The 19,097-nt window shown below is 43.6% G+C and overlaps 1 protein-coding gene across 13 annotated transcripts in view; it reads right to left on the bottom strand.

The window, feature by feature from the left end:
* LOC115136866 (pleckstrin homology-like domain family B member 1) overlaps positions 1 to 19,097 on the bottom strand; it is a 110,686-nt gene that overhangs the window by 73,334 nt on the left and 18,255 nt on the right. For 6 of the 13 annotated variants that reach the window (XM_029672729.2, XM_065024534.1, XM_065024536.1 and 3 more), the window contains exons 1-4: positions 16,674 to 16,805; positions 13,550 to 13,651; positions 9,664 to 9,787; positions 6,080 to 6,250 (exon numbers count right to left, since the gene is read on the bottom strand). In XM_029672729.2, the coding sequence (XP_029528589.2) occupies positions 6,080 to 6,250; positions 9,664 to 9,787; positions 13,550 to 13,651; positions 16,674 to 16,709 (433 nt within the window). In that variant the 5' untranslated portion in view covers positions 16,710 to 16,805. Of the gene's footprint in view, positions 1 to 4,108; positions 4,587 to 6,079; positions 6,251 to 9,663; positions 9,788 to 13,549; positions 13,652 to 16,673; positions 16,806 to 19,097 lie in introns of those variants that run through there. The other 7 variants (XM_065024532.1, XM_065024531.1, XM_029672732.2 and 4 more) reach the window with 6 other exon arrangements.

Here is a 19,097-nt window from a genome sequence, read left to right as displayed (position 1 = left end):
CATTTGTCCGGAGACTGAAGGCTTCCATACTTACTCTCGTCATTCACAATTTGTCTGTATTAAGAGTAGGGCCTGGCGTATTTCCAGACCATGTGACCTGACCAGGGAAAACTAATGGCACTAAGTGTGTGTGTGTGTGTGTGTGTGTATAAGCAGTCTACTAAGAGTAGAGTATACATTGAGTATACATTGTTGATATGATAAGCAACTGTGGATGTTGCTAATATTTTGGCATCACAACACTGAACTAAAAATTCTCCCTTACATTAAAAAAAAACCTCAGGGTGTGAGCTCCTCATTGCAGCACCTTCCGTCACCACAATGCCCTCGTCATGCTGTCCCACTGTGCCTCTGTCTAGGGGTTCCTCCTCTGCTTATCTCTACTGAGACAGCTGTCTTTTAACCAGACCACAATTATGCCAAATCAGACTACAGAGATACCTAACCCAACTCCCTAGGTGGTCCATGGAGACCTCCACTAGAGCACTTGTAGGGGTCACATTCCCATTGGACCTTCCCTAGTCAATCACCTTTGGTTAATCATAGGAGATGACAGAGTATAGGCAGCGACGGCACTAAACCAGTAACAGGGTTGTAGAATAGATCCTTGGGTTCTCCACTCCAGGGGTGGACTGGCCATCTGGTATTTCTGGCAAATGCCAGATGGGCTGGTCAATTTTTAGACCAGTCGCCCTGTCTAACATTGTTTTTTTGTGCAAAATTATCCTTATCTGGCTCGAGGAAAAAAATGGGCCATTATGGGGTCCTCAAGGAAAATAATGGGCCATTGTGGGGTCCTCAAGGAAAATAATGGGCCGGTGTGTTAGAAATTCCAGGGACAATTTTTGGTCCCAGTCCGCCACTGCTCCACTCATCACTCCATATGCTCTCAGCTCTCCCCAGATTTGAAGTGAAGAACCTTTTTTATCAGAGACAAACATCTCAGAGATTCCAATAACGTTTAATCAAGTGTTTGCTAAAAACAACCTGACAGTAAAATATGACACGTTGCCATTTTTTAAATAATAATTCATTACATCATTTGGGAGAGGACATGCTTCAGTGGTAAATGAAAAAACCTTCACAGAAGATAGATAATTCATTGGGGCTGTTGGAAGAGAACGGGGGCTGCGCAGCCAAGATCTTCACAGTTAATCAGCGAGATTGATTCTCTCAACGTTGCGAGGCAGAGTTATCCTTTAACACTCCAATATTGGCAGAACTCATGGGTTCTCATCACAGCGAGTGCACTTTGGGAATGGCTCCAAAGTACATCTTTCATATCTCGTATGGGGTTTTCTCTGCAAGTTACCACATTCATGTTATTCAATTACAGCAAAAAAGGTACCATGTAGCCTACTCAAGTAGAAGACTTGATTGCGAGAAGTCAACGGGTTAATTGACATTACTATATTTTCAATACTCTAAACAGAAAATCACAGATGAGGTTGTCTGAGATGGGTGTGGATATGTCTTTACTTCAAGGTAACTTTGACACAACTAGAAGTGACACCAAAGAGCACAGACCATTATTCCCTGAAAACACTTGGACACTGGCAGGGATTCAAATCTCCTCAAGAGATATTCTTTCATGAAAACCTGGTAGATGAAAGAAACCATAGGAGAAGGTTGGGTTGGTGTACCTGAGGGGTACTACATTGGTTTATATCACTGTAGTGTAAAATAAATTGAGACCATATTCCCTGGAGTTAAACCCTTGCCAAGCAACGATATGAAAGCATTTTCATATCATCATTTAATTTGAGTATAGTTAGCCAAAAACGATCTTCATTATTAAGCCTTGGAAAGTAAGCTATTGGGACCACTGAAATAAGATCTAGGAAACTGGGTTAAGAGCAAATACTTGGAATTGTGATTACGTGAGGGCATGTGTGAAGAATAGAGATTGACTGAGTTTCAGTTGGCTTCACAAAGAAAGAGTCCCTCTGACCCTCCATCTGTGACTAACCTGAACTACTATCTCGAGTTCAGATAAACTTTTCATTACTTTAAAATCAATCAATAAATCAACTTATAGTAAGTAGTAAGACCAAATGTATTTCCATTCCTTTACTACTAGTTAACTATCATTTAAGCTCACAGTGTTTGACAATTTCACATTTAACTGTGTCATCATAAAACACAGAAGACCAGACACTAAACCTAGAGTGTCAGATATCTCTAAAGCAGAGGACACACTGGACAAAGGGATGCCAAAAAGTAAGCAAGACAGTTGCCATGGCATTGTTGTGTTTTACTGCTTAAGGAAAGGCCAGACACTTTCAAGCTCACCAGTTAATCACTCAAAGCTTTAGCCAATGCAGAGGCCATAAAGTGCAGCCACACATACCAAGAGATAGAGAGGAGATACACAGGAAAGCACTGGAAGTTCTCATGTGACCATTCTATTTTCACCAACATAACGAAGTTGGCATATCCAACATAACTGAGTTGGTATATCAATACATGTCATAACTATGACGTCTGCCTACTTTCTAAAGTGGGTAGAGGTATCCTATACAGCAATACCCAATGAGACATTTTAAGCTTGTGATGAATAAAATGAATGATGGTGACAGTCAAGTATTTTGGTAAGACACAATCCACTTAATTTGAGACAGTCAACCCCTTACAGTATAGAATGTGGCATTTGACACCATTGATACTGATTCCAGGTTCCCTCTTCATATACTTTCATAATTGAGAAATCTATTCCATAACATTTATCCCAGATACAATATCCTGAAACTATCTGCCATCTCCTGTGAGTGGCATAATGAAGTGTCAGGGGGTCTAGTAACATATGTGCACTGTTCGCACTCCCTCCCTCACCTCCTTTTGCCAGAACAACATAAGACAATAAATACTCCTGCTGGTCAAGTCGGTGAAACAGATGGCTATGGGTTACTTCTCTATCCTCGCTCTGTGGATGTGGCCTCACAAACAGAAGAGTCCAGGTTCAACCAAGCATGAGCAGCAGGATATGTGGCTCACAAACAGAAGAGTCCGGGTTCAACCAAGCATGAGCAGCAGGATATGTGGCTCACAAACAGAAGAGTCCGGGTTCAACCAAGCATGAGCAGCAGGATATGTGGCTCACAAACAGAAGAGTCCAGGTTCAACCAAGCATGAGCAGCAGGATATGTGGCTCACAAACAGAAGAGTCCGGGTTCAACCAAGCATGAGCAGCAGGATATGTGGCTCACAAACAGAAGAGTCCGGGTTCAACCAAGCATGAGCAGCAGGATATGTGGCTCACAAACAGAAGAGTCCGGGTTCAACCAAGCATGAGCAGCAGGATATGTGGCTCACAAACAGAAGAGTCCGGGTTCAACCAAGCATGAGCAGCAGGATATGTGGCTCACAAACAGAAGAGTCCGGGTTCAACCAAGCATGAGCAGCAGGATATGTGGCTCACAAACAGAAGAGTCCGGGTTCAACCAAGCATGAGCAGCAGGATATGTGGCTCACCGAGCTGTAAACAAGGAGTGAATTTTAGGGCAGCCTGATGCTTGTTTGCAGAAGTGGGACACCTCCTGTCTCTTTATGCATGCAATGGGGGTCAATGCAATGTGTCAGAAATGACAGATTTTGGAGGGGGGAGTTTTGAGTGGGTTTGCTAATATGAGAATAGACTGCATCTAGATTCTAGACAGGGTTAACAGCATGCTTAGGTCTCATGGACCAGGAATAGAAATGTAACAGTATACAGGCACCTGGTGACCATGCCAAAATGAAAAGAGATCACTGCCCTGTCATAGTGGAGGATTTGGCTAGAGATTTTATCCTTGTATATGTTTTGCTGTCAATATTAATACAACAGGTCAATGTTACTTTACTGGTGCAGGTGTATTATCTTTTTTTACGATATCAATAAAGGAGACCATGTCTACTTTCGAGATTAGGGCACAATGTATCATTTGAATGTTACAACGTTATACTTACTGTACGTCACGTTACCCATCTACTGTAACGAATCTAGCAACTTGCTTTTTTTTTTACAACTGATGATTAACCAATTGCAAAAAGTTGGTAGATACAATAAATTCACACAGCTGCAATACTCTACAACATAGACATTACCTTTCATTCTGACTATAACACTTACTTTAAATCCAAATGAAAGTCCTCTTGCCCTCTGCTGTTAACATCGCAGCTGCTCCTTTAAAAACAGCCACGTGTTTTTCCTGAATGGAAAATGATTGTTGAAGAAGAAGAGAGCGGCAATGCGGGCTTGTCCTGACTACTCCTTTGTTATTGTAATATGTGTCAGTATTCTTCCACAGGCTACTCACATAGGCTACGTTATGTTTTCACAAAATACGTTGTCCACCTGCCTTGTAGTGCAGTCTGTAGAACAGTTGGTTCAGCCAACGCGTACTGTAAGCATACAATCCATTTCAGTGAAATATGTTGCGTTACAATTCGTTGTATATTGCTCCTTCCAACGCAGCCTCGCGCAACGTCCTATTTATCAGTCAGTCACTATAGCAGTGGACTACACCCGCATGTTTGTTTTGCCGGGGCTCCTTGCAGCAGGAGAGATGGTCGAAGTTGAACAGCTGTTTCCGACACAGGCTCAAACTAATATCCACCCCAGAGAGAAAGAGAAAAAGGTTTGGTGTGGTGGGAGGGGGGCTCAGTGGGGTGGGGTGAGAGGAGCACTAACCCTGAGTCAGAGTTTATATGTGCAATCCCAAATCTCTGTCATCTGAATCAACCTCACCCGTTTCCTCCAGTATTAGTTTAGTATCTTCTGAGTCTGTTTGACTGACTGACTACCAAGTTATTATGGGGAAGGGTTCAATGGATTTGTTGTTCACATGTTAACATCCTACAATCAGCTTTAAACAGGACCACTGCTCTGTGCTATAAATCAGAGAAAAATGTAATATCAACCCAATTTTCAAGTCTGGATTCAGTCTATTCTTTTCAATAGCTTACCACTCACCCAGAAAAAAACAAGGAATTTCTGCATCTTGAATGACAGTAGCAATTCCAGCTTTTCACTGATGCCTGTTACATAATATGACCGCCACAGTGTCAAAGGTATCTAGTATCAACTAACTCATCTCTACATATTATTACACAGATCTTGAGTCAGCACAATCAATGACACCACCTTGGTCTTGAAGTTATTCTTCACCAGTACAATGCATTTTTTTTGTACCAAAAAATATACATATATCCATGATTCCCTCAAAAATCATTACTTGACCTTTTACCCCCAGGGGTAAAAGGGGATCTGTTGGGGTAAGAGGGGTGGAATAAAAATAGCAATGTCCCTGCTCGGATTTACAAGAAAATCCAGGTTGGGGGATGCCAGGAGACATGCAGTGTCATCATTAGCCTCCAACTCCAGCTCTCTCGTGACTGTTTTTTAGTTTATGACTATCAAGTTCCTGTGATTCTATGGAGCCAAGAAGCCGTTGAGATACAGTAAGTACTATGACTAATGTCATAGATACTCTCCCAGCGGGAGGGCCTGTTGCTTTATTTCCTGTTGGTCTTGTAGCATAAATGCAGACATCCTGGTGAAAGAATGTGATGTATTGGAAATCAATAGGCTTCCTTCCAGCCATGTTGTAATATCCCAGTGTGCTTGAGAGCACAGTCAAGTTCACTGTGGTAACAAATGATTCACAACAGTCCCACAGGAACGTGTGGTTGTTTCTCAATCGATGTGTTTAGAAAAGGCACACATTTGCATTTACTGAATGGATTTCTTGACTCTAATACTCCCATCTTAATTGATTTGGGGTTTGTAAGTGCTGGTTACACAGTTCGCAAATAGGCATCGATCTTTGGCATTAATTGTACACATGTGCATTGGTTATTCCAGGAATGTAATTGAGTTCCTCTCAATGACCAAAGCAATATCACATAAAAATGTTTAATTGCATGTTTGTTTTTTGTCAAATCATCTTGAAACAGTATGTGCATCTGTTGCTGTACGTCATTATTCTATGTTGAATGTGTTACTATAATAGATGACAATAAGAGTTGTAGGTATGCAGAAACAGACTCCTTACCAATGAGGTTTATTTCCACAAGTCAGTTTGTTTGTAAGGAGCCATACCTTGTGACAGGCGGACCGGTTTGGTGACAGGAAGCCCGTCTGTGGCACACTGGTTCCCACAGGGGTGGAGAGTGATGATCCCTGCCCGGTTCTCTATGTAGCAGTGCTGGGCGGCAACTCCTGGGCCCTGGATGCTGATGTCCATCGCCCCATGGCCCAACGTGGTCCTACCTGTAGGAGCAACACCCAGAAGAGTATGAGCAAAAGATGAACACTGGAACTGAGGGATTCTAGCCTGGTGGTAGCCTGATCTGTCTGTTCAAATAAAAGAGACGGCTAAAGAAGCACTAAAATATTTGACTACCAGGCTAGAATGATCCCTCAATGTTCATAGAAACAGTCTCTCATCAAACTGTGTTGCCAAGAGAAGAATGTGGCTGTATGTTGACTGTGGCTGTTAGTGGCTGTAAATTGACATTCAACCACAGTGTTTTACTTATTGTGTTCAACGTCCATGTTGTTACTGTATAATGACAAAGTTACCTATTCATTAAGTTACCAAAGTTACCTATTCATTAAGTTACCAAAGTTACCTATTCATTAAGTTACCAAAGTTACCTATTTATTACGTGACAGAATAACTTGCAAGAGAAGTGAAACCTTCAAAATAAGTGAATTAGGCAGACACGCTAAAAAACAGAAATGCTTTGTAACTAAATCCCATTCCACCCTTCACAACCCCCTCCTTCTGCCCAACAGTGACCCTGTCCAGCCTCATCTCTACTGGGGCTCCAGATAAAAGGAGAAAACACAGTGGAATGTCACATCACAGTGCAACACACATTCTCATCCTCGCTCCCCTCTGGACCAAGGCTGCCTCCCAAATAGCACCTTATTTCCTATAAAGTGCACTACTTTTGACCAAGGCCCATAGGGAAGAAGCTGCCATTATATAGGGCATAGGGTGTCATTTGGGATGGAGCCTTCTCAGTGCATTCCATACCCAACTCCCTGCAGAACTCCAGACAGAGAGGGGCATGGAGAAAGGAATTCCCAGGATGAATGGTAGCAGTGGTGGACAGTGCAGGAGGTATGGAGAGGGTAGTAAAGCGGTGTTAGGGAGGGGTGGTGGACAGTGCAGGAGGTAGGGAGAGGGTAGTAAAGCGGTGTTAGAGAGGGGTGGTGGACAGTGCAGGAGGTATGGAGAGGGTAGTAATGCGGTGTTAGGGAGGGGTGGTGGACAGTGCAGGAGGTAGGGAGAGGGTAGTAAAGCGGTGTTAGAGAGGGGTGGTGGACAGTGCAGGAGGTTAGAGAGGGGTGGTGGACAGTGCGGTGTTAGAGAGGGGTGGTGGAGGTGCAGGAGGGGAGAGGGTAGTAAAGCGGTGTTAGGGAGGGGTGGTGGACAGTGCAGGAGGTAGGGAGAGGGTAGAGAGGGGTGGTGGACAGCAGGAGGTGTTAGGGAGGGAGGGTGGTGGACAGTGCAGGAGGTAGGGAGAGGGTAGTAAAGCGGTGTTAGGGAGGGGTGGTGGACAGTGCAGGAGGTGGGGAGAGGGTAGTAAAGCGGTGTTAGGGAGGGGTGGTGGACAGTGCAGGAGGTAGGGAGAGGGTAGTAAAGCGGTGTTAGGGAGGGGTGGTGGACAGTGCAGGAGGTGGCAGGAGAGGGTAGTAAAGCAGGAGGTGTTAGAGAGGGGTGGTGGACAGTGCAGGAGGTATGGAGAGGGTAGTTAGGGAGGGGTGGTGGACAGTGCAGGAGGTGTTAGGGAGGGGTGGTGGACAGTGCAGGAGGTGCAGGAGGTAGGGAGAGGGTAGTAAAGCGGTGTTAGAGAGGGGTGGTGGAGTGCAGGAGGTATGGAGAGGGTAGTGCAGGAGGGGTGGTGGACAGTGCAGGAGGGAGAGGGTAGTAAAGCGGTGTTAGGGAGGGGTGGTGGACAGTGCAGGAGGTAGGGAGAGGGTAGTAGTGCAGGAGTGGGGAGAGGGTGTTAGAGAGGGGTGGTGGACAGTGCAGGAGGTAGGGAGAGGGTAGTAAAGCGGTGTTAGGGAGGGGTGGTGGACAGTGCAGGAGGTAGGGAGAGGGTAGTAAAGCGGTGTTAGGGAGGGGTGGTGGACAGTGGACAGTGCAGGAGGTGGGGAGAGGGTGGAGAGGGTAGTAAAGCGGTGTTAGGGAGGGGTGGTGGACAGTGCAGGAGGTAGGGGGAGAGGGTAGTAAAGCGGTGTTAGGGAGGGGTGGTGGACAGTGCAGGAGGTAGGGAGAGGGTAGTGGTGGGAGGGGTGAGGGCAGGAGGTAGGGAGAGCGGTGTTAGGGAGGGGTGGTGGACAGTGCAGGTGCAGGAGGTAGGGAGGGGTGGAGACAGTGCAGGAGTAAAGCGGTGTTAGGGGGTTGAGGTCAGGGCCAAATTATGGTGTAGAAATTGGGGGGTACGAATAGTATACAGTGAGTCCATGGGGTCAATTAAATACATACAAATTCAAACATTTCCTGCAATTCTAGACAGTTTGACATGACTTATTATGCCTCTCTTTGGTATTTTGAGGGGTATATGGAGGGGTATTTTGAGTACATAGTATAAGTGGAAAGATAATTGGAAGGACCCCCAGAAAAATGACTAACCTGCATTTCAACCCATTTTGCCTTGGGGCAGAGAGAAAAATGTGTAGTTTTGTAATGCTATTCTACACATGTTGCCATGAGGCTGAGAGAAAATGTTGCAGTTTTAAAGTAACTGTGTGGCTACCCAATGAGCATGAGCGACCCAATATGCACTGGGTCCATTCTTAGCAAGGTTCCGTCGGCCACATAGTAACGAATGACTTTGTTTTGAAAACTACGTTGCTCTAGGTGGCTATGTTAGCGTCAACTATGGGTAGCTATCGCTAGAGTTTGGACTTCTGTTAACGTTACGACATGATGTCCTAGCTAACAATGGACCCCGTGCGAATTGGGTAGCCCGTGATCATGCCACCCAATTCGCACGGGTTCCATATTGACGAATTACTTCTTTAAAGCTAAGCAAGCTGTTATAGAAAACTGTTTGTCAACAACCAGAAAATAACTAGCTGCTTCTGGGATGGGGGCGAAGGACACTGTGTACTTCCCTATTTTTAACGTTAACAGAAGTCCAAACTCTTGTGGTAGTTACACATAGTTGATGCAAACGTAGCCATGTAGTCATTCGTCGCTATGGGGCCAACGGAACCTTGCGACAAGGGACCCCTGTGCATATTAGTTAGCCCGTGCTCATTGGGTAGGCACAACTGGCCAGTGAAAATCTTACTTTTAAAAGTTCCTATTCTGTTCACTCATCCTCTAGTCGTATTTGTGGCCAAAGCATACATTTGAGAAAAAACACTGTGAGTGTGTGTGTGTGTTTCTGGCTGGGGTATAGCCAATAGAGGTTCTAGTGGTATTGAAGTGAACACTGCAGGGTGAAGGACATGCCACTGTCAGTTTTATGCTCCTGGGGCTGATGTGTGAGCATGTGCATGTTCTTGTATTCTGTGCTCCATTGTGTGTGTGTGTGCATGTAAATCCTCACTGTTCAAAAGAACACATTTGAAAGAGCAAAAGCGGTGTAAAGACCAACCAAATTCTTACACCTCACCTATCTACATTCCTTGACATTTGGATAGAAGCAATATTAGCTCACCTTCGGGAAGGGGCAGCAGTGTGATGGCCGTACTGAGACGGCCACTGCCCAGACTGACCAGATGGGGGCGCTCTGCCTGGACCTTCAGCGCCTTGCCACTCTCAAACAGATCCAGTGGCGTGCTCTACGAACAGAAAGGTCACAGACTCAATTATCATTGTATTAGCTCCATTTGGCCTCATATGGCAGTATAAGTTAATGATTGGAAGCAGACTTAATATCATCAAATGTTTTGGAAAAGCTAAATGGGGTAGAGAATAGAGACAACTACCCTCTAGCTACAGTTGGCCTTTTGACGAACCATTAATGCATCCCAAATGGATGGATGCTCCCTTTCACTGCAAAAGATAGTCACACAAAAATGTTCACTATCCAGACAAACAGCCAGTACATAACATGATATTATATGACCGTGTTGGCTATTCAGAATGATCCCTTTCATTCCTTCTCAATTCATGAGAACAATATGTTTTAGTGCTGTTTTAGCAGCTACACTGGATCACAGGCCTACATTACGGTTCATTTCATAGCCCAGGGACATCCAGCCTGTATGAATGTCTTCTCTGTGTGGTGGCATTGCTCTAGCTGACTGCTGGGGCTGTTTACATATCGCTTTATACAGAGAGAGTGTGAGCTGTGAGGGAGCCTAGTTATGCCCGCAGAGCAAAAACACCAGCATGCGGCTTTGGGAGAAGGAAACGTTGTCATGGTAACAGCACTCGCTGGAAACCACTGAAGCACTGCAATTAAGAGACATTACCTCCTGGAAGACATACATGAGCTAAGCTGTGAAGAACCTCTTTGTCATCACCAGCATAGCATCTCTCTGAATGTATTGCACATGTGGGGTTTGCGTTACATTTTTTGTCAAAATTAATTCATTTGATGCCAAGGCTACTCTAACATTGTACTGTAGAAGACTAGAGGGAGTAAAATGGTTGAACCCAATGATCATTAGCCCAATGTATGGCATGCTACTTTGAGTCTGTTGTATAGCCTTGATGATAATCTTTCTCGTTCACCTGTTACAATCAACCCATCTGCACACCAAGCAGCGTTACGACAGACCATGAAGTCAGCCTCTCCTTTGGGTGGCAACCCATGGCTGTCCAAATAGGATGATCTACTTTCAATTAGATCGATCTGTTAAAGCTGGGCCCAGGAGAAGAGAATTGGGGAGATAGATGATAATAGCTTTAAGGCAAAAGCCAACTAGCAGTAGTGACTAGATGTAGTAGATGAGGGCCTATGAGTGCTTTGAGGGATAGTGCAATTACATTTTGGACTAGTAATAGGCCTAATCACATGCCAACATTTTGTAGCAGGTAGTGGTGATGAAATGTTGAAATGCCACAGGGTCTCTTTGTCATCAGGGTGGTGTTCAGTAGGGACAAAACAATTTGTTTTGCTACAGTGTGCCCTACTGAACACAACCCCAATAAACCTTACTAAGACCTCTCTGAAGAGCATCCAAGTGTTTCCTGCTTGATAGGGCAAAGGCCTACTGTAACAAGTTCAGTCTCTTCTATCAGCCTCTCTTTGATATTTTACACTTTGATCTTATGCTGGTTTAATCATTGTCTCTCTCCTGCATGTCAGAATAGGCTACTGTGTTAGTGGTACCCAGCTGCAGTTTCCTGTGTGCTACTGCTCCCCTGTGGCACTCCAGAGTCTCTCTCTGTCTCTCTCTCTCTCTCTCTCTCTCTCTCTCTCTCTCTCTCTCAACTCAATTCAATTCAATTCAAGGGCTTTATTGGCATGGGAAACATGTGTTAACATTGCCAAAGCAAGTGAGGTAGACAACATACAAAGTGAATATATAAGGTGAAAAACAACAAAAATGAACAGTAAACATTACACATACAGAAGTTTCAAAACAGTAAAGACATTACAAATGTCATATTATATATATATATATATATATATATATATATATATACAATGTACAAATAGTTAAAGGACACAAGATAAAATAAATAAGCATAAATATGGGTTGTATTTACAATGGTGTTTGTTCTTCACTGGTTGCCCTTTTCTCGTGGCAACAGGTCACAAATCTTGCTGCTGTGATGGCACACTGTGGAATTTCACCCAGTAGATATGGGAGTTTTTCAAAATTGGATTTGTTTTCGAATTCTTTGTGGATCTGTGTGATCTGGGGGAAATATGTATCTCTAATATGGTCATACATTGGGCAGGAGGTTAGGAAGTGCAGCTCAGTTTCCACCTCATTTTGTGGGCAGTGAGCACATAGCCTGTCTTCTCTCTCTCTCTCTCTCTCTCTCTCAAATATCATATAGATTAGCTAACCATTATTTAAGAGCTCCTGAAAATAAATGGTACTGACACCCACAATGAGTACTGGCACCTACATGTATTTCAGTCCAAGTCAAGCACTGCCTGGAGTGCCAGATGGATATTTTAACTAGTATTTGAACCCAGGACTCAGCAACACAGAGCCACACTAACAACAGGTGGGTACAGAGGCAGCTTGTTGTTACAGACCCATTTCTCTCTTATCTAGTTAGTCTTCAGGGAGCCTTGACATGCCACATCAGTGGACACAGTTATCCAGAGGAGAAAATGCAGCGGGTATGGTTTGACATTGGAAAAATAAAACCAAATTACATAGTACGATGACAGCCAGGATTTCGTTTTGTTTCCAACGTCACTTGCCAAGTTTTTAGTATCGCTCACACAATGGCCTCACAGACCAAGTGCCCCTCCCCATTATGAGAACACTCATCACAGAGTGGTAGTGAAGGGCAGGTTCACAAAGAGCGCATCAGCAGTAAGGAAGGAGGAAATAAAGACAACTCGTTCAGCTCTTTGGGGAGGAGCTCTTGGTTGGCGCGACAGTTTGATTGTGTGTGCTATGCTGCAGAAGTTTGCTTTATTTTCAGCGTGTGTAGTTTATAAAGGTGGAGAGAAAAGGTTTTTTTCAAATGCATTTCCCATTGAAGTTCATTAGAGCTGTACTATTATTGCCCTGCCAGAAGTATTTGGGTGGACATTTTAGTTAAAAGTGAGGTTGCTTGTAAGTTGTGTATTGTTATTTGAACTGTATTGAGGTGGGGTGTACTAATGACATATGGCCGAGAAGATTGTGGACATTTTTAAGGCCTTTGTTGTGTCTATGAACACCCCCCACATTCAAACCCTCTGCACTCCTCCACTGGACGATAATACATATTATTGCAAATCCTCTGTTGATGACTGGGTTCTTTCTTGTATGAAGTTGCTGTTCAATTGCTCTGCCATTAGTATTATTGTATGAGGTATTCTTGTTTGGGTTACCCCTGTGCTGTGATGTGGGTTTTATATGGTGTGTATTCTCTTTTCTCTCCACTGGCTATCTGGTAAACAGGTTACACTCTAGGCAGTCTCGTCTGCTGATGTGTGTGGGTCTGGTAGTGGTACTCTCTCTATTCTACTATTTTCCTTTGGCATGGTTAATACCTGCCTGGCGCCCGAACAAAATCTTTCTTTACCCCTCTCTAATAAATACCGCTACAATACACACAAACTAGCAACGTTGCAGTTCTTGACACAAACCGGTATGCATGGCACCTACTACCATACCACGTTACAAGGCACTTCAGTATTTTGTCTTGCCCATTCACCCTCTGAATGGCACACGTACACAACCCACTTCTCAATTGTCTCAACGCTTAATCCTTACTTAACCGGTCTCCTCACCTGCCCTGATTGAAGTGGATTTAACAAGTGACATCAATTAGATATCATAGCTTTCATCTGGTCAGTCCATATCATGGAAAGGGCAGGTGTTCTTAATGTTTCGTATACTCAGTATATATATAGTATATATATATATATATATATATATATATATATATATATATACACACACACACACACGCCTCACCTGTAACACCTTATGGGTCTGCCATCCGCGTTCAGGCAAGTTCCTGTTCAGACTGTCCATATCCACTGCGTTGTCGATCCTGCCCTCTGACACATGAAGATCCTATGGAACAAAACATGACACACCTTTGAGAGGATCATCTAAGAAAGGAGACTAACAGCGATGAAAGGATTCAAAGGGCTTCTGCCGTTACTGCCTCCTGCTGTTTACAAAAGGCAACATGAACACTTAATCTACTCTTTGTGTACTGTACATGCACGGTTCTATACATTGCAAGTGAAAGACAATGGTCCAGAATGTTTAACTAGGCATGGCCAATGGGACTGTGAAAAGTCAGACCTTACAAGTTATCAATGAGTACGCTTAGAGAAAGACAGACACTGCTGATTGGGATTCCCCCTTCAGCCCCTCTCAGCCAGGATGAGTCAGTAATGTGATTCATTAGATGAGAACACCCACCACACACAGGGAGACAGACAACGTTTGCGCACAAATAATGCTGATGTCCCCTGTTATAGAACTCAGCCAACACACACATACAGTACCAGTCAAAGGTTTGGACACACCTACTTATTCCAGGGTGTTTCTTTATTGTTACTATTTTCTACATTGTAGAATAATAGTGAAGAGATCAAAACTATGAAATAATACATATGGAATCACGTAGTAACCCAAAAAGTTTTGAACAAATTGTACTTGAGATTCTTGAAAGTAACCACCATTTGCTTCGATGACAGCTTTGCACACTCTTGGCATTATCTCAACCAGCTTCATGAGGTAGTCACCTGGAGTGCATTTCAATTAACAGGTGTGCCTTTGTGGATTGTCTTACTGTGTTTGAGCCAATCAGTTGTCTTGTGACAAGGGTAGGGGTAGCACACAGAAGATAGTCATATTTGGTCAAATACCAAGCCATATTTGGTAAAATACCAAGTCCATTTTATGGCAAGAACAGCTGAAATAAGCAAAGAGAAATGACAGGCCATCATTACTACAAGACATGAAGGTCAGTCAATCTGGAAAATTTCAAGAACTTTTAAAGTTTCTTCAAGTGCAGTCGCAAATAACATCAAGTGTTATGACGAAACTGGCTCTCATGAGGAACAGGAACGCAAGACCCAGAGTTACCTCTGCTGCAGAGGATAAGTTCATAAGAGTTAACTGCAGCTCAGATTGCAGCCCAAATAAATGCTTCCCAGAGTTCAAGTAAGACACATCTCAACATCAACTGTTCAGAGGAGACTGCGTGAATCAGGCCTTCATGGTCAAATTGCTGCAACGAAACCGCTACTAAGGACACCAATAATAAGAAGAGACTTGCTTGTGCCAAGAAACACGAGCAATGGACATTAGAACGGTGGAAATTTGTCCTTTGGTCTGATGAGTCCAAATTTGAGATTATTGGTTCCAACTGCCGTGTCTTTGTGAAACACAGAGTAGGTGAACAGATCTCCGCATGTGTGGTTCACACTGTGAATCATGGCGGTGTGATGGTGCTTTGCTGGTGACACTATTTGTGATTTATTTAGAATTCAAGGCACACTTAACCAGCATGGCTACCACAGCATTCTGCAGCGAAACGCCATCCCATCTGGTTTGCACTTAGTGGGACTATTATTTGTTTTTCAACAGGACAATGACCCAACACACCTCCAGGCTGTGTAAGGGCTATTTGACCAAGAAGGAGAGTGATGGAGCGCTGCATCAGATGACCTGGTCTCCACAATCATCCAATCTCAACCCAAGAGATGGGTTGGGATGAGTTGGAACACAGTATGAAGGAAAATTAGCCAACTAGTGCTCAGGATATGTGGGAACTCCTTCAAGACAGATTCTAGGTGAAGCTGGTTGAGAGAATATCAAGAGTGTGCAAAGGGTGGCTTCTTTGAGGAATCAAAAATATATTTTGAATTGTTTTAAACACTGTTTTGGTTACTACATGATTCCATATGTGTTATTTAATAGTTTTTGAACTATTCACTATTATCGTACAATGTAGAAAATAGTAAAAATAAAGAAAAACCCTTGAATGACTGGTACTGTACGTACGAACACACAAACAAACATACGTGGGCACACGCTCACACACACACACACACACACACACACACACACACACACACACACACACACACACACACACACACACACACACACACACAGGGTGATCTCCCCTGAGACCTGACACATCCAGAGGAATGCATAGCAGCCGCCTTGCGTCTGTCTGTCTGTCTGTCTGTCTGTCTGTCGGTCTGTGTCTGTCTGCCCTCCCATCAGTCTCTACTACATCCACCCCTCTCTTCCACTCCCCTTATCCCACAAAGTCTTTCTCTCTTATTCAATGCTTTTTGGCTTGTCCACAGAGTCGGCCCACAACAGATTGCTAGACATACTTTTTCATGTCTATATTTGTACACGTGTTATAATTGACCAGTTGAGACCAGTATAATTGAGAGTGAGTGTATGTGAGACTAAGAAAACACGTATGCATCCATTATCTATGAAATTAGAGGCTTGTGGGCAAATTTAGTTGAGAAAACCACAAGCAATGTTAACCAACCCATATTTATAGTCATCTTTGTACATTTAAGTGTCTTGGGTGGAAGTCTTCTCAGAGTAATTAGCATCCCTAAAATGTTGTGCAGGGTTGGAAAATGTGTTTCTGATGCATCCCGATATACAACATAGATTCAAATGTACTTTATCATTAAGTTTATCCTGTTGTCATGATAGAACTCAGCCAAGAAATTAGAATATCTAAAATATCTGATCTATCTATAGAAATGACAACAGGGAAAGGGAAAGTGGGATACCTAGTCAGTTATCCAGCTGAATGTTCAACTGAAATGTGTCTTCCGCATTTAACCCAACCCATCTGAATCAGAGAGGTGCGGGGGGCTGCCTTAAATCGACCTCCATGTCTTCACCCAGGGTCAAACATAAAAAAAACACTATGATCAGAACAAAACTTAGATCAGAACTTAGACTTCAATCTAAGTTATATTTCACATGACCATATATACTAAGAAACTACTATATGTGAGAGACCCAGTAACCTCATGATATAGCCATCACGTCCCTTGTCATATCTCACAGTGTAGTTGTAGGGCGATCCAGTAATTACCTTTCGCCAGTTGTCCAGCAAATACACGTCCTCCATTTGCGAAATTATACTAGCTCTCAACTACCGAGTGAGCGAATTAGAGCTTCCTTCAAAGCTGCTACAGTATCTACTACCTGCCAGCAGCTCTACCTACTGGTGTATCGTCTACCTCAACAATCACCGCTGATTCGCTACCTGCTCCCATTTACAACACGAACCTGTCTGTGCTTGCTACACTGAACTAAGCCCACATTCCTGCCTGGCAGCCACAAGCCCTGATAACAGATGGAGATAGGAATGTATAAAGGACAGAGAAAAATAGGGAAGGGAAAAGTGAGAGGAGGAAGAGAGGTGAGGGGTAGAAGTAGCCTTTAAAGTGAGTTGACCATGAAGCAGAAACAATGTATATTAACACTATTAGAGAAATACAAACATGCAACAACTCAGAGAGAATAACTAGGCAATGTAGGTCAACTGGAGAGCTGGATAGAACACACAATAGGCCGCTGTCTAATCCAATATATCTCTGTGATCTAGTCTGGTTTGATCTGATTCCAGCCCCTATTCTCAGCCAGTTCCCACCACATGCCATCACATTCATCAAAGCCTCATCTCTCTCTCGCTCTCTGTCCAAATACTGTTGACAGCCTTTTCTCTGTCGATGCGCTCTAAAGAACCAGCCCACTGCTAACTACACGCACACAGATTAAAGGAGCAACAATGCAAAGAATGGCGGCCTGGAGTCACTGCTATAAAGGCAGGCGTTGTTTTCAAATGAGCATGCATGGATCTTTCCCTCACACATTAAGGAATATTTGTTGATGGGGATATGAGTTGGAGAGCAGAAAGGGAAGGAGGGAGCTTGTGGCTTGCTGAAGGCATGCGGGTATGGGCAATAGTCCCACGACTGTCCCTTGAGTCAAACAAATCAATCACTCAGACACGTTGATGACAATCTGGGAGAAGTGTGGAAAATTGGTGAATTTGGGAATTTCTTCCTATTTTCGTCCCCTAGTCAAGACAGGGAAACTCCTAAACAGCAGTGGTAGTGTAGAACTGAACGTCCTCGACTTAACAACAAGATATGACCTCCTTAGACATCATGTCATGTCAAAAATCCTTTTTAGGCCTTTATACTGCATGGAGGAGGAGATTCCTGTGTCAGGGGTGGGTGTCAGAAAGAGCTACATGAAATGATGCCTTCATTTAACCACAGGGTTAACAGTTGGATATATAGTAACGCCTCCGCTCAAACTACGCTCTGGAATATCCTCTCCCTACCATCCAAACACAGCATTTGCAGGTTTTATCATGCATATGAATGCATGTGGGACAACATTCTCCACAGATTCTCTACCCGTGGGCATGAATTTCAAATGGAGAGACGCTTTGTGAGCTTCCAAAATGCTGATGCATCTGAAATAAATAGCTATTAGAATATAAATGAATAGTCTCGTATGGTGTCCTGTAGTTCCAGGGTAATGATTGGCTTCCTGTTCCTTCCTACCCAGAGGATTACTCAACACTGGCATTAGAACTGAGGTGGGAGAGAGCGAGAGAGAGGGAGAGGATGGTATTTTCAATGGCTGGTTTATCTTCTTCTGCCAGCTCTGAGCCCTGCCTCCTCCACCTGGTGATGAACCACCTTGTTCTAATCGTCTCTCTCGTGACACCAAATAAACTCCCTCACTCCTTTTCTTTCCCCACCCCACGCACGCACACGTGCACGCACGCAAAACACACACACACACACACACACACACACACACACACACACACACACACACACACACACACACACACACACACACACACACACACACACACACAGGTGTTACTCTAACTGTAAGAGAGACATGAGACATGAGAAGAGCCTGATCGCAAAGGGGAGGAAATCAAATAAGCCAATGAGGACATTTGACTGTTTCTCATGAGGTAATGTTACATTTACTGGTGAATAAACGATCAATAATTTCAGTTACAAATACCATATCTGCTCACATGACTGATTTATCCTCATCCTTTTAGTTTTTGTTCTCGTAATAAAATATTCACTGTCTCTATAAACTGTAAGCAATCTCTTCCTGAGGCCTGATGTGTTTCTCACCCGGAGATGTTTCACTCTGAGAAAACATCTCGGAAATCATCTGTTCTAATATTCACACTAGCATACTACCTAGAATGAAGCAATCAATTATTGGGCTTGCTGGCATGGACATTGACACTAAATGGCCCTGTTACAATATCAAAACTAGCTTACCTTCTAGAATGAAGCAATGTATTGGGCACATATTGTAGCTAAGTGGTATGTTAGTATGGACACTGGAACGCCAACATGTCAGGGAACAGGGTAGAGAAGGGAGGACAGTAGTTCTAGTAGTAGGCACCATGTACAGCCTACTATAGGAAACCAAGTGGCTGCACATAAATACTTGGCATTTCAAA

The sequence above is a fragment of the Oncorhynchus nerka genome, linkage group LG11 (genome assembly GCF_034236695.1).
Source record: "Oncorhynchus nerka isolate Pitt River linkage group LG11, Oner_Uvic_2.0, whole genome shotgun sequence".
In the NCBI taxonomy this organism is placed as follows: domain Eukaryota; kingdom Metazoa; phylum Chordata; class Actinopteri; order Salmoniformes; family Salmonidae; genus Oncorhynchus; species Oncorhynchus nerka.
This window is presented reverse-complemented; position numbering and strand designations above follow the sequence as displayed.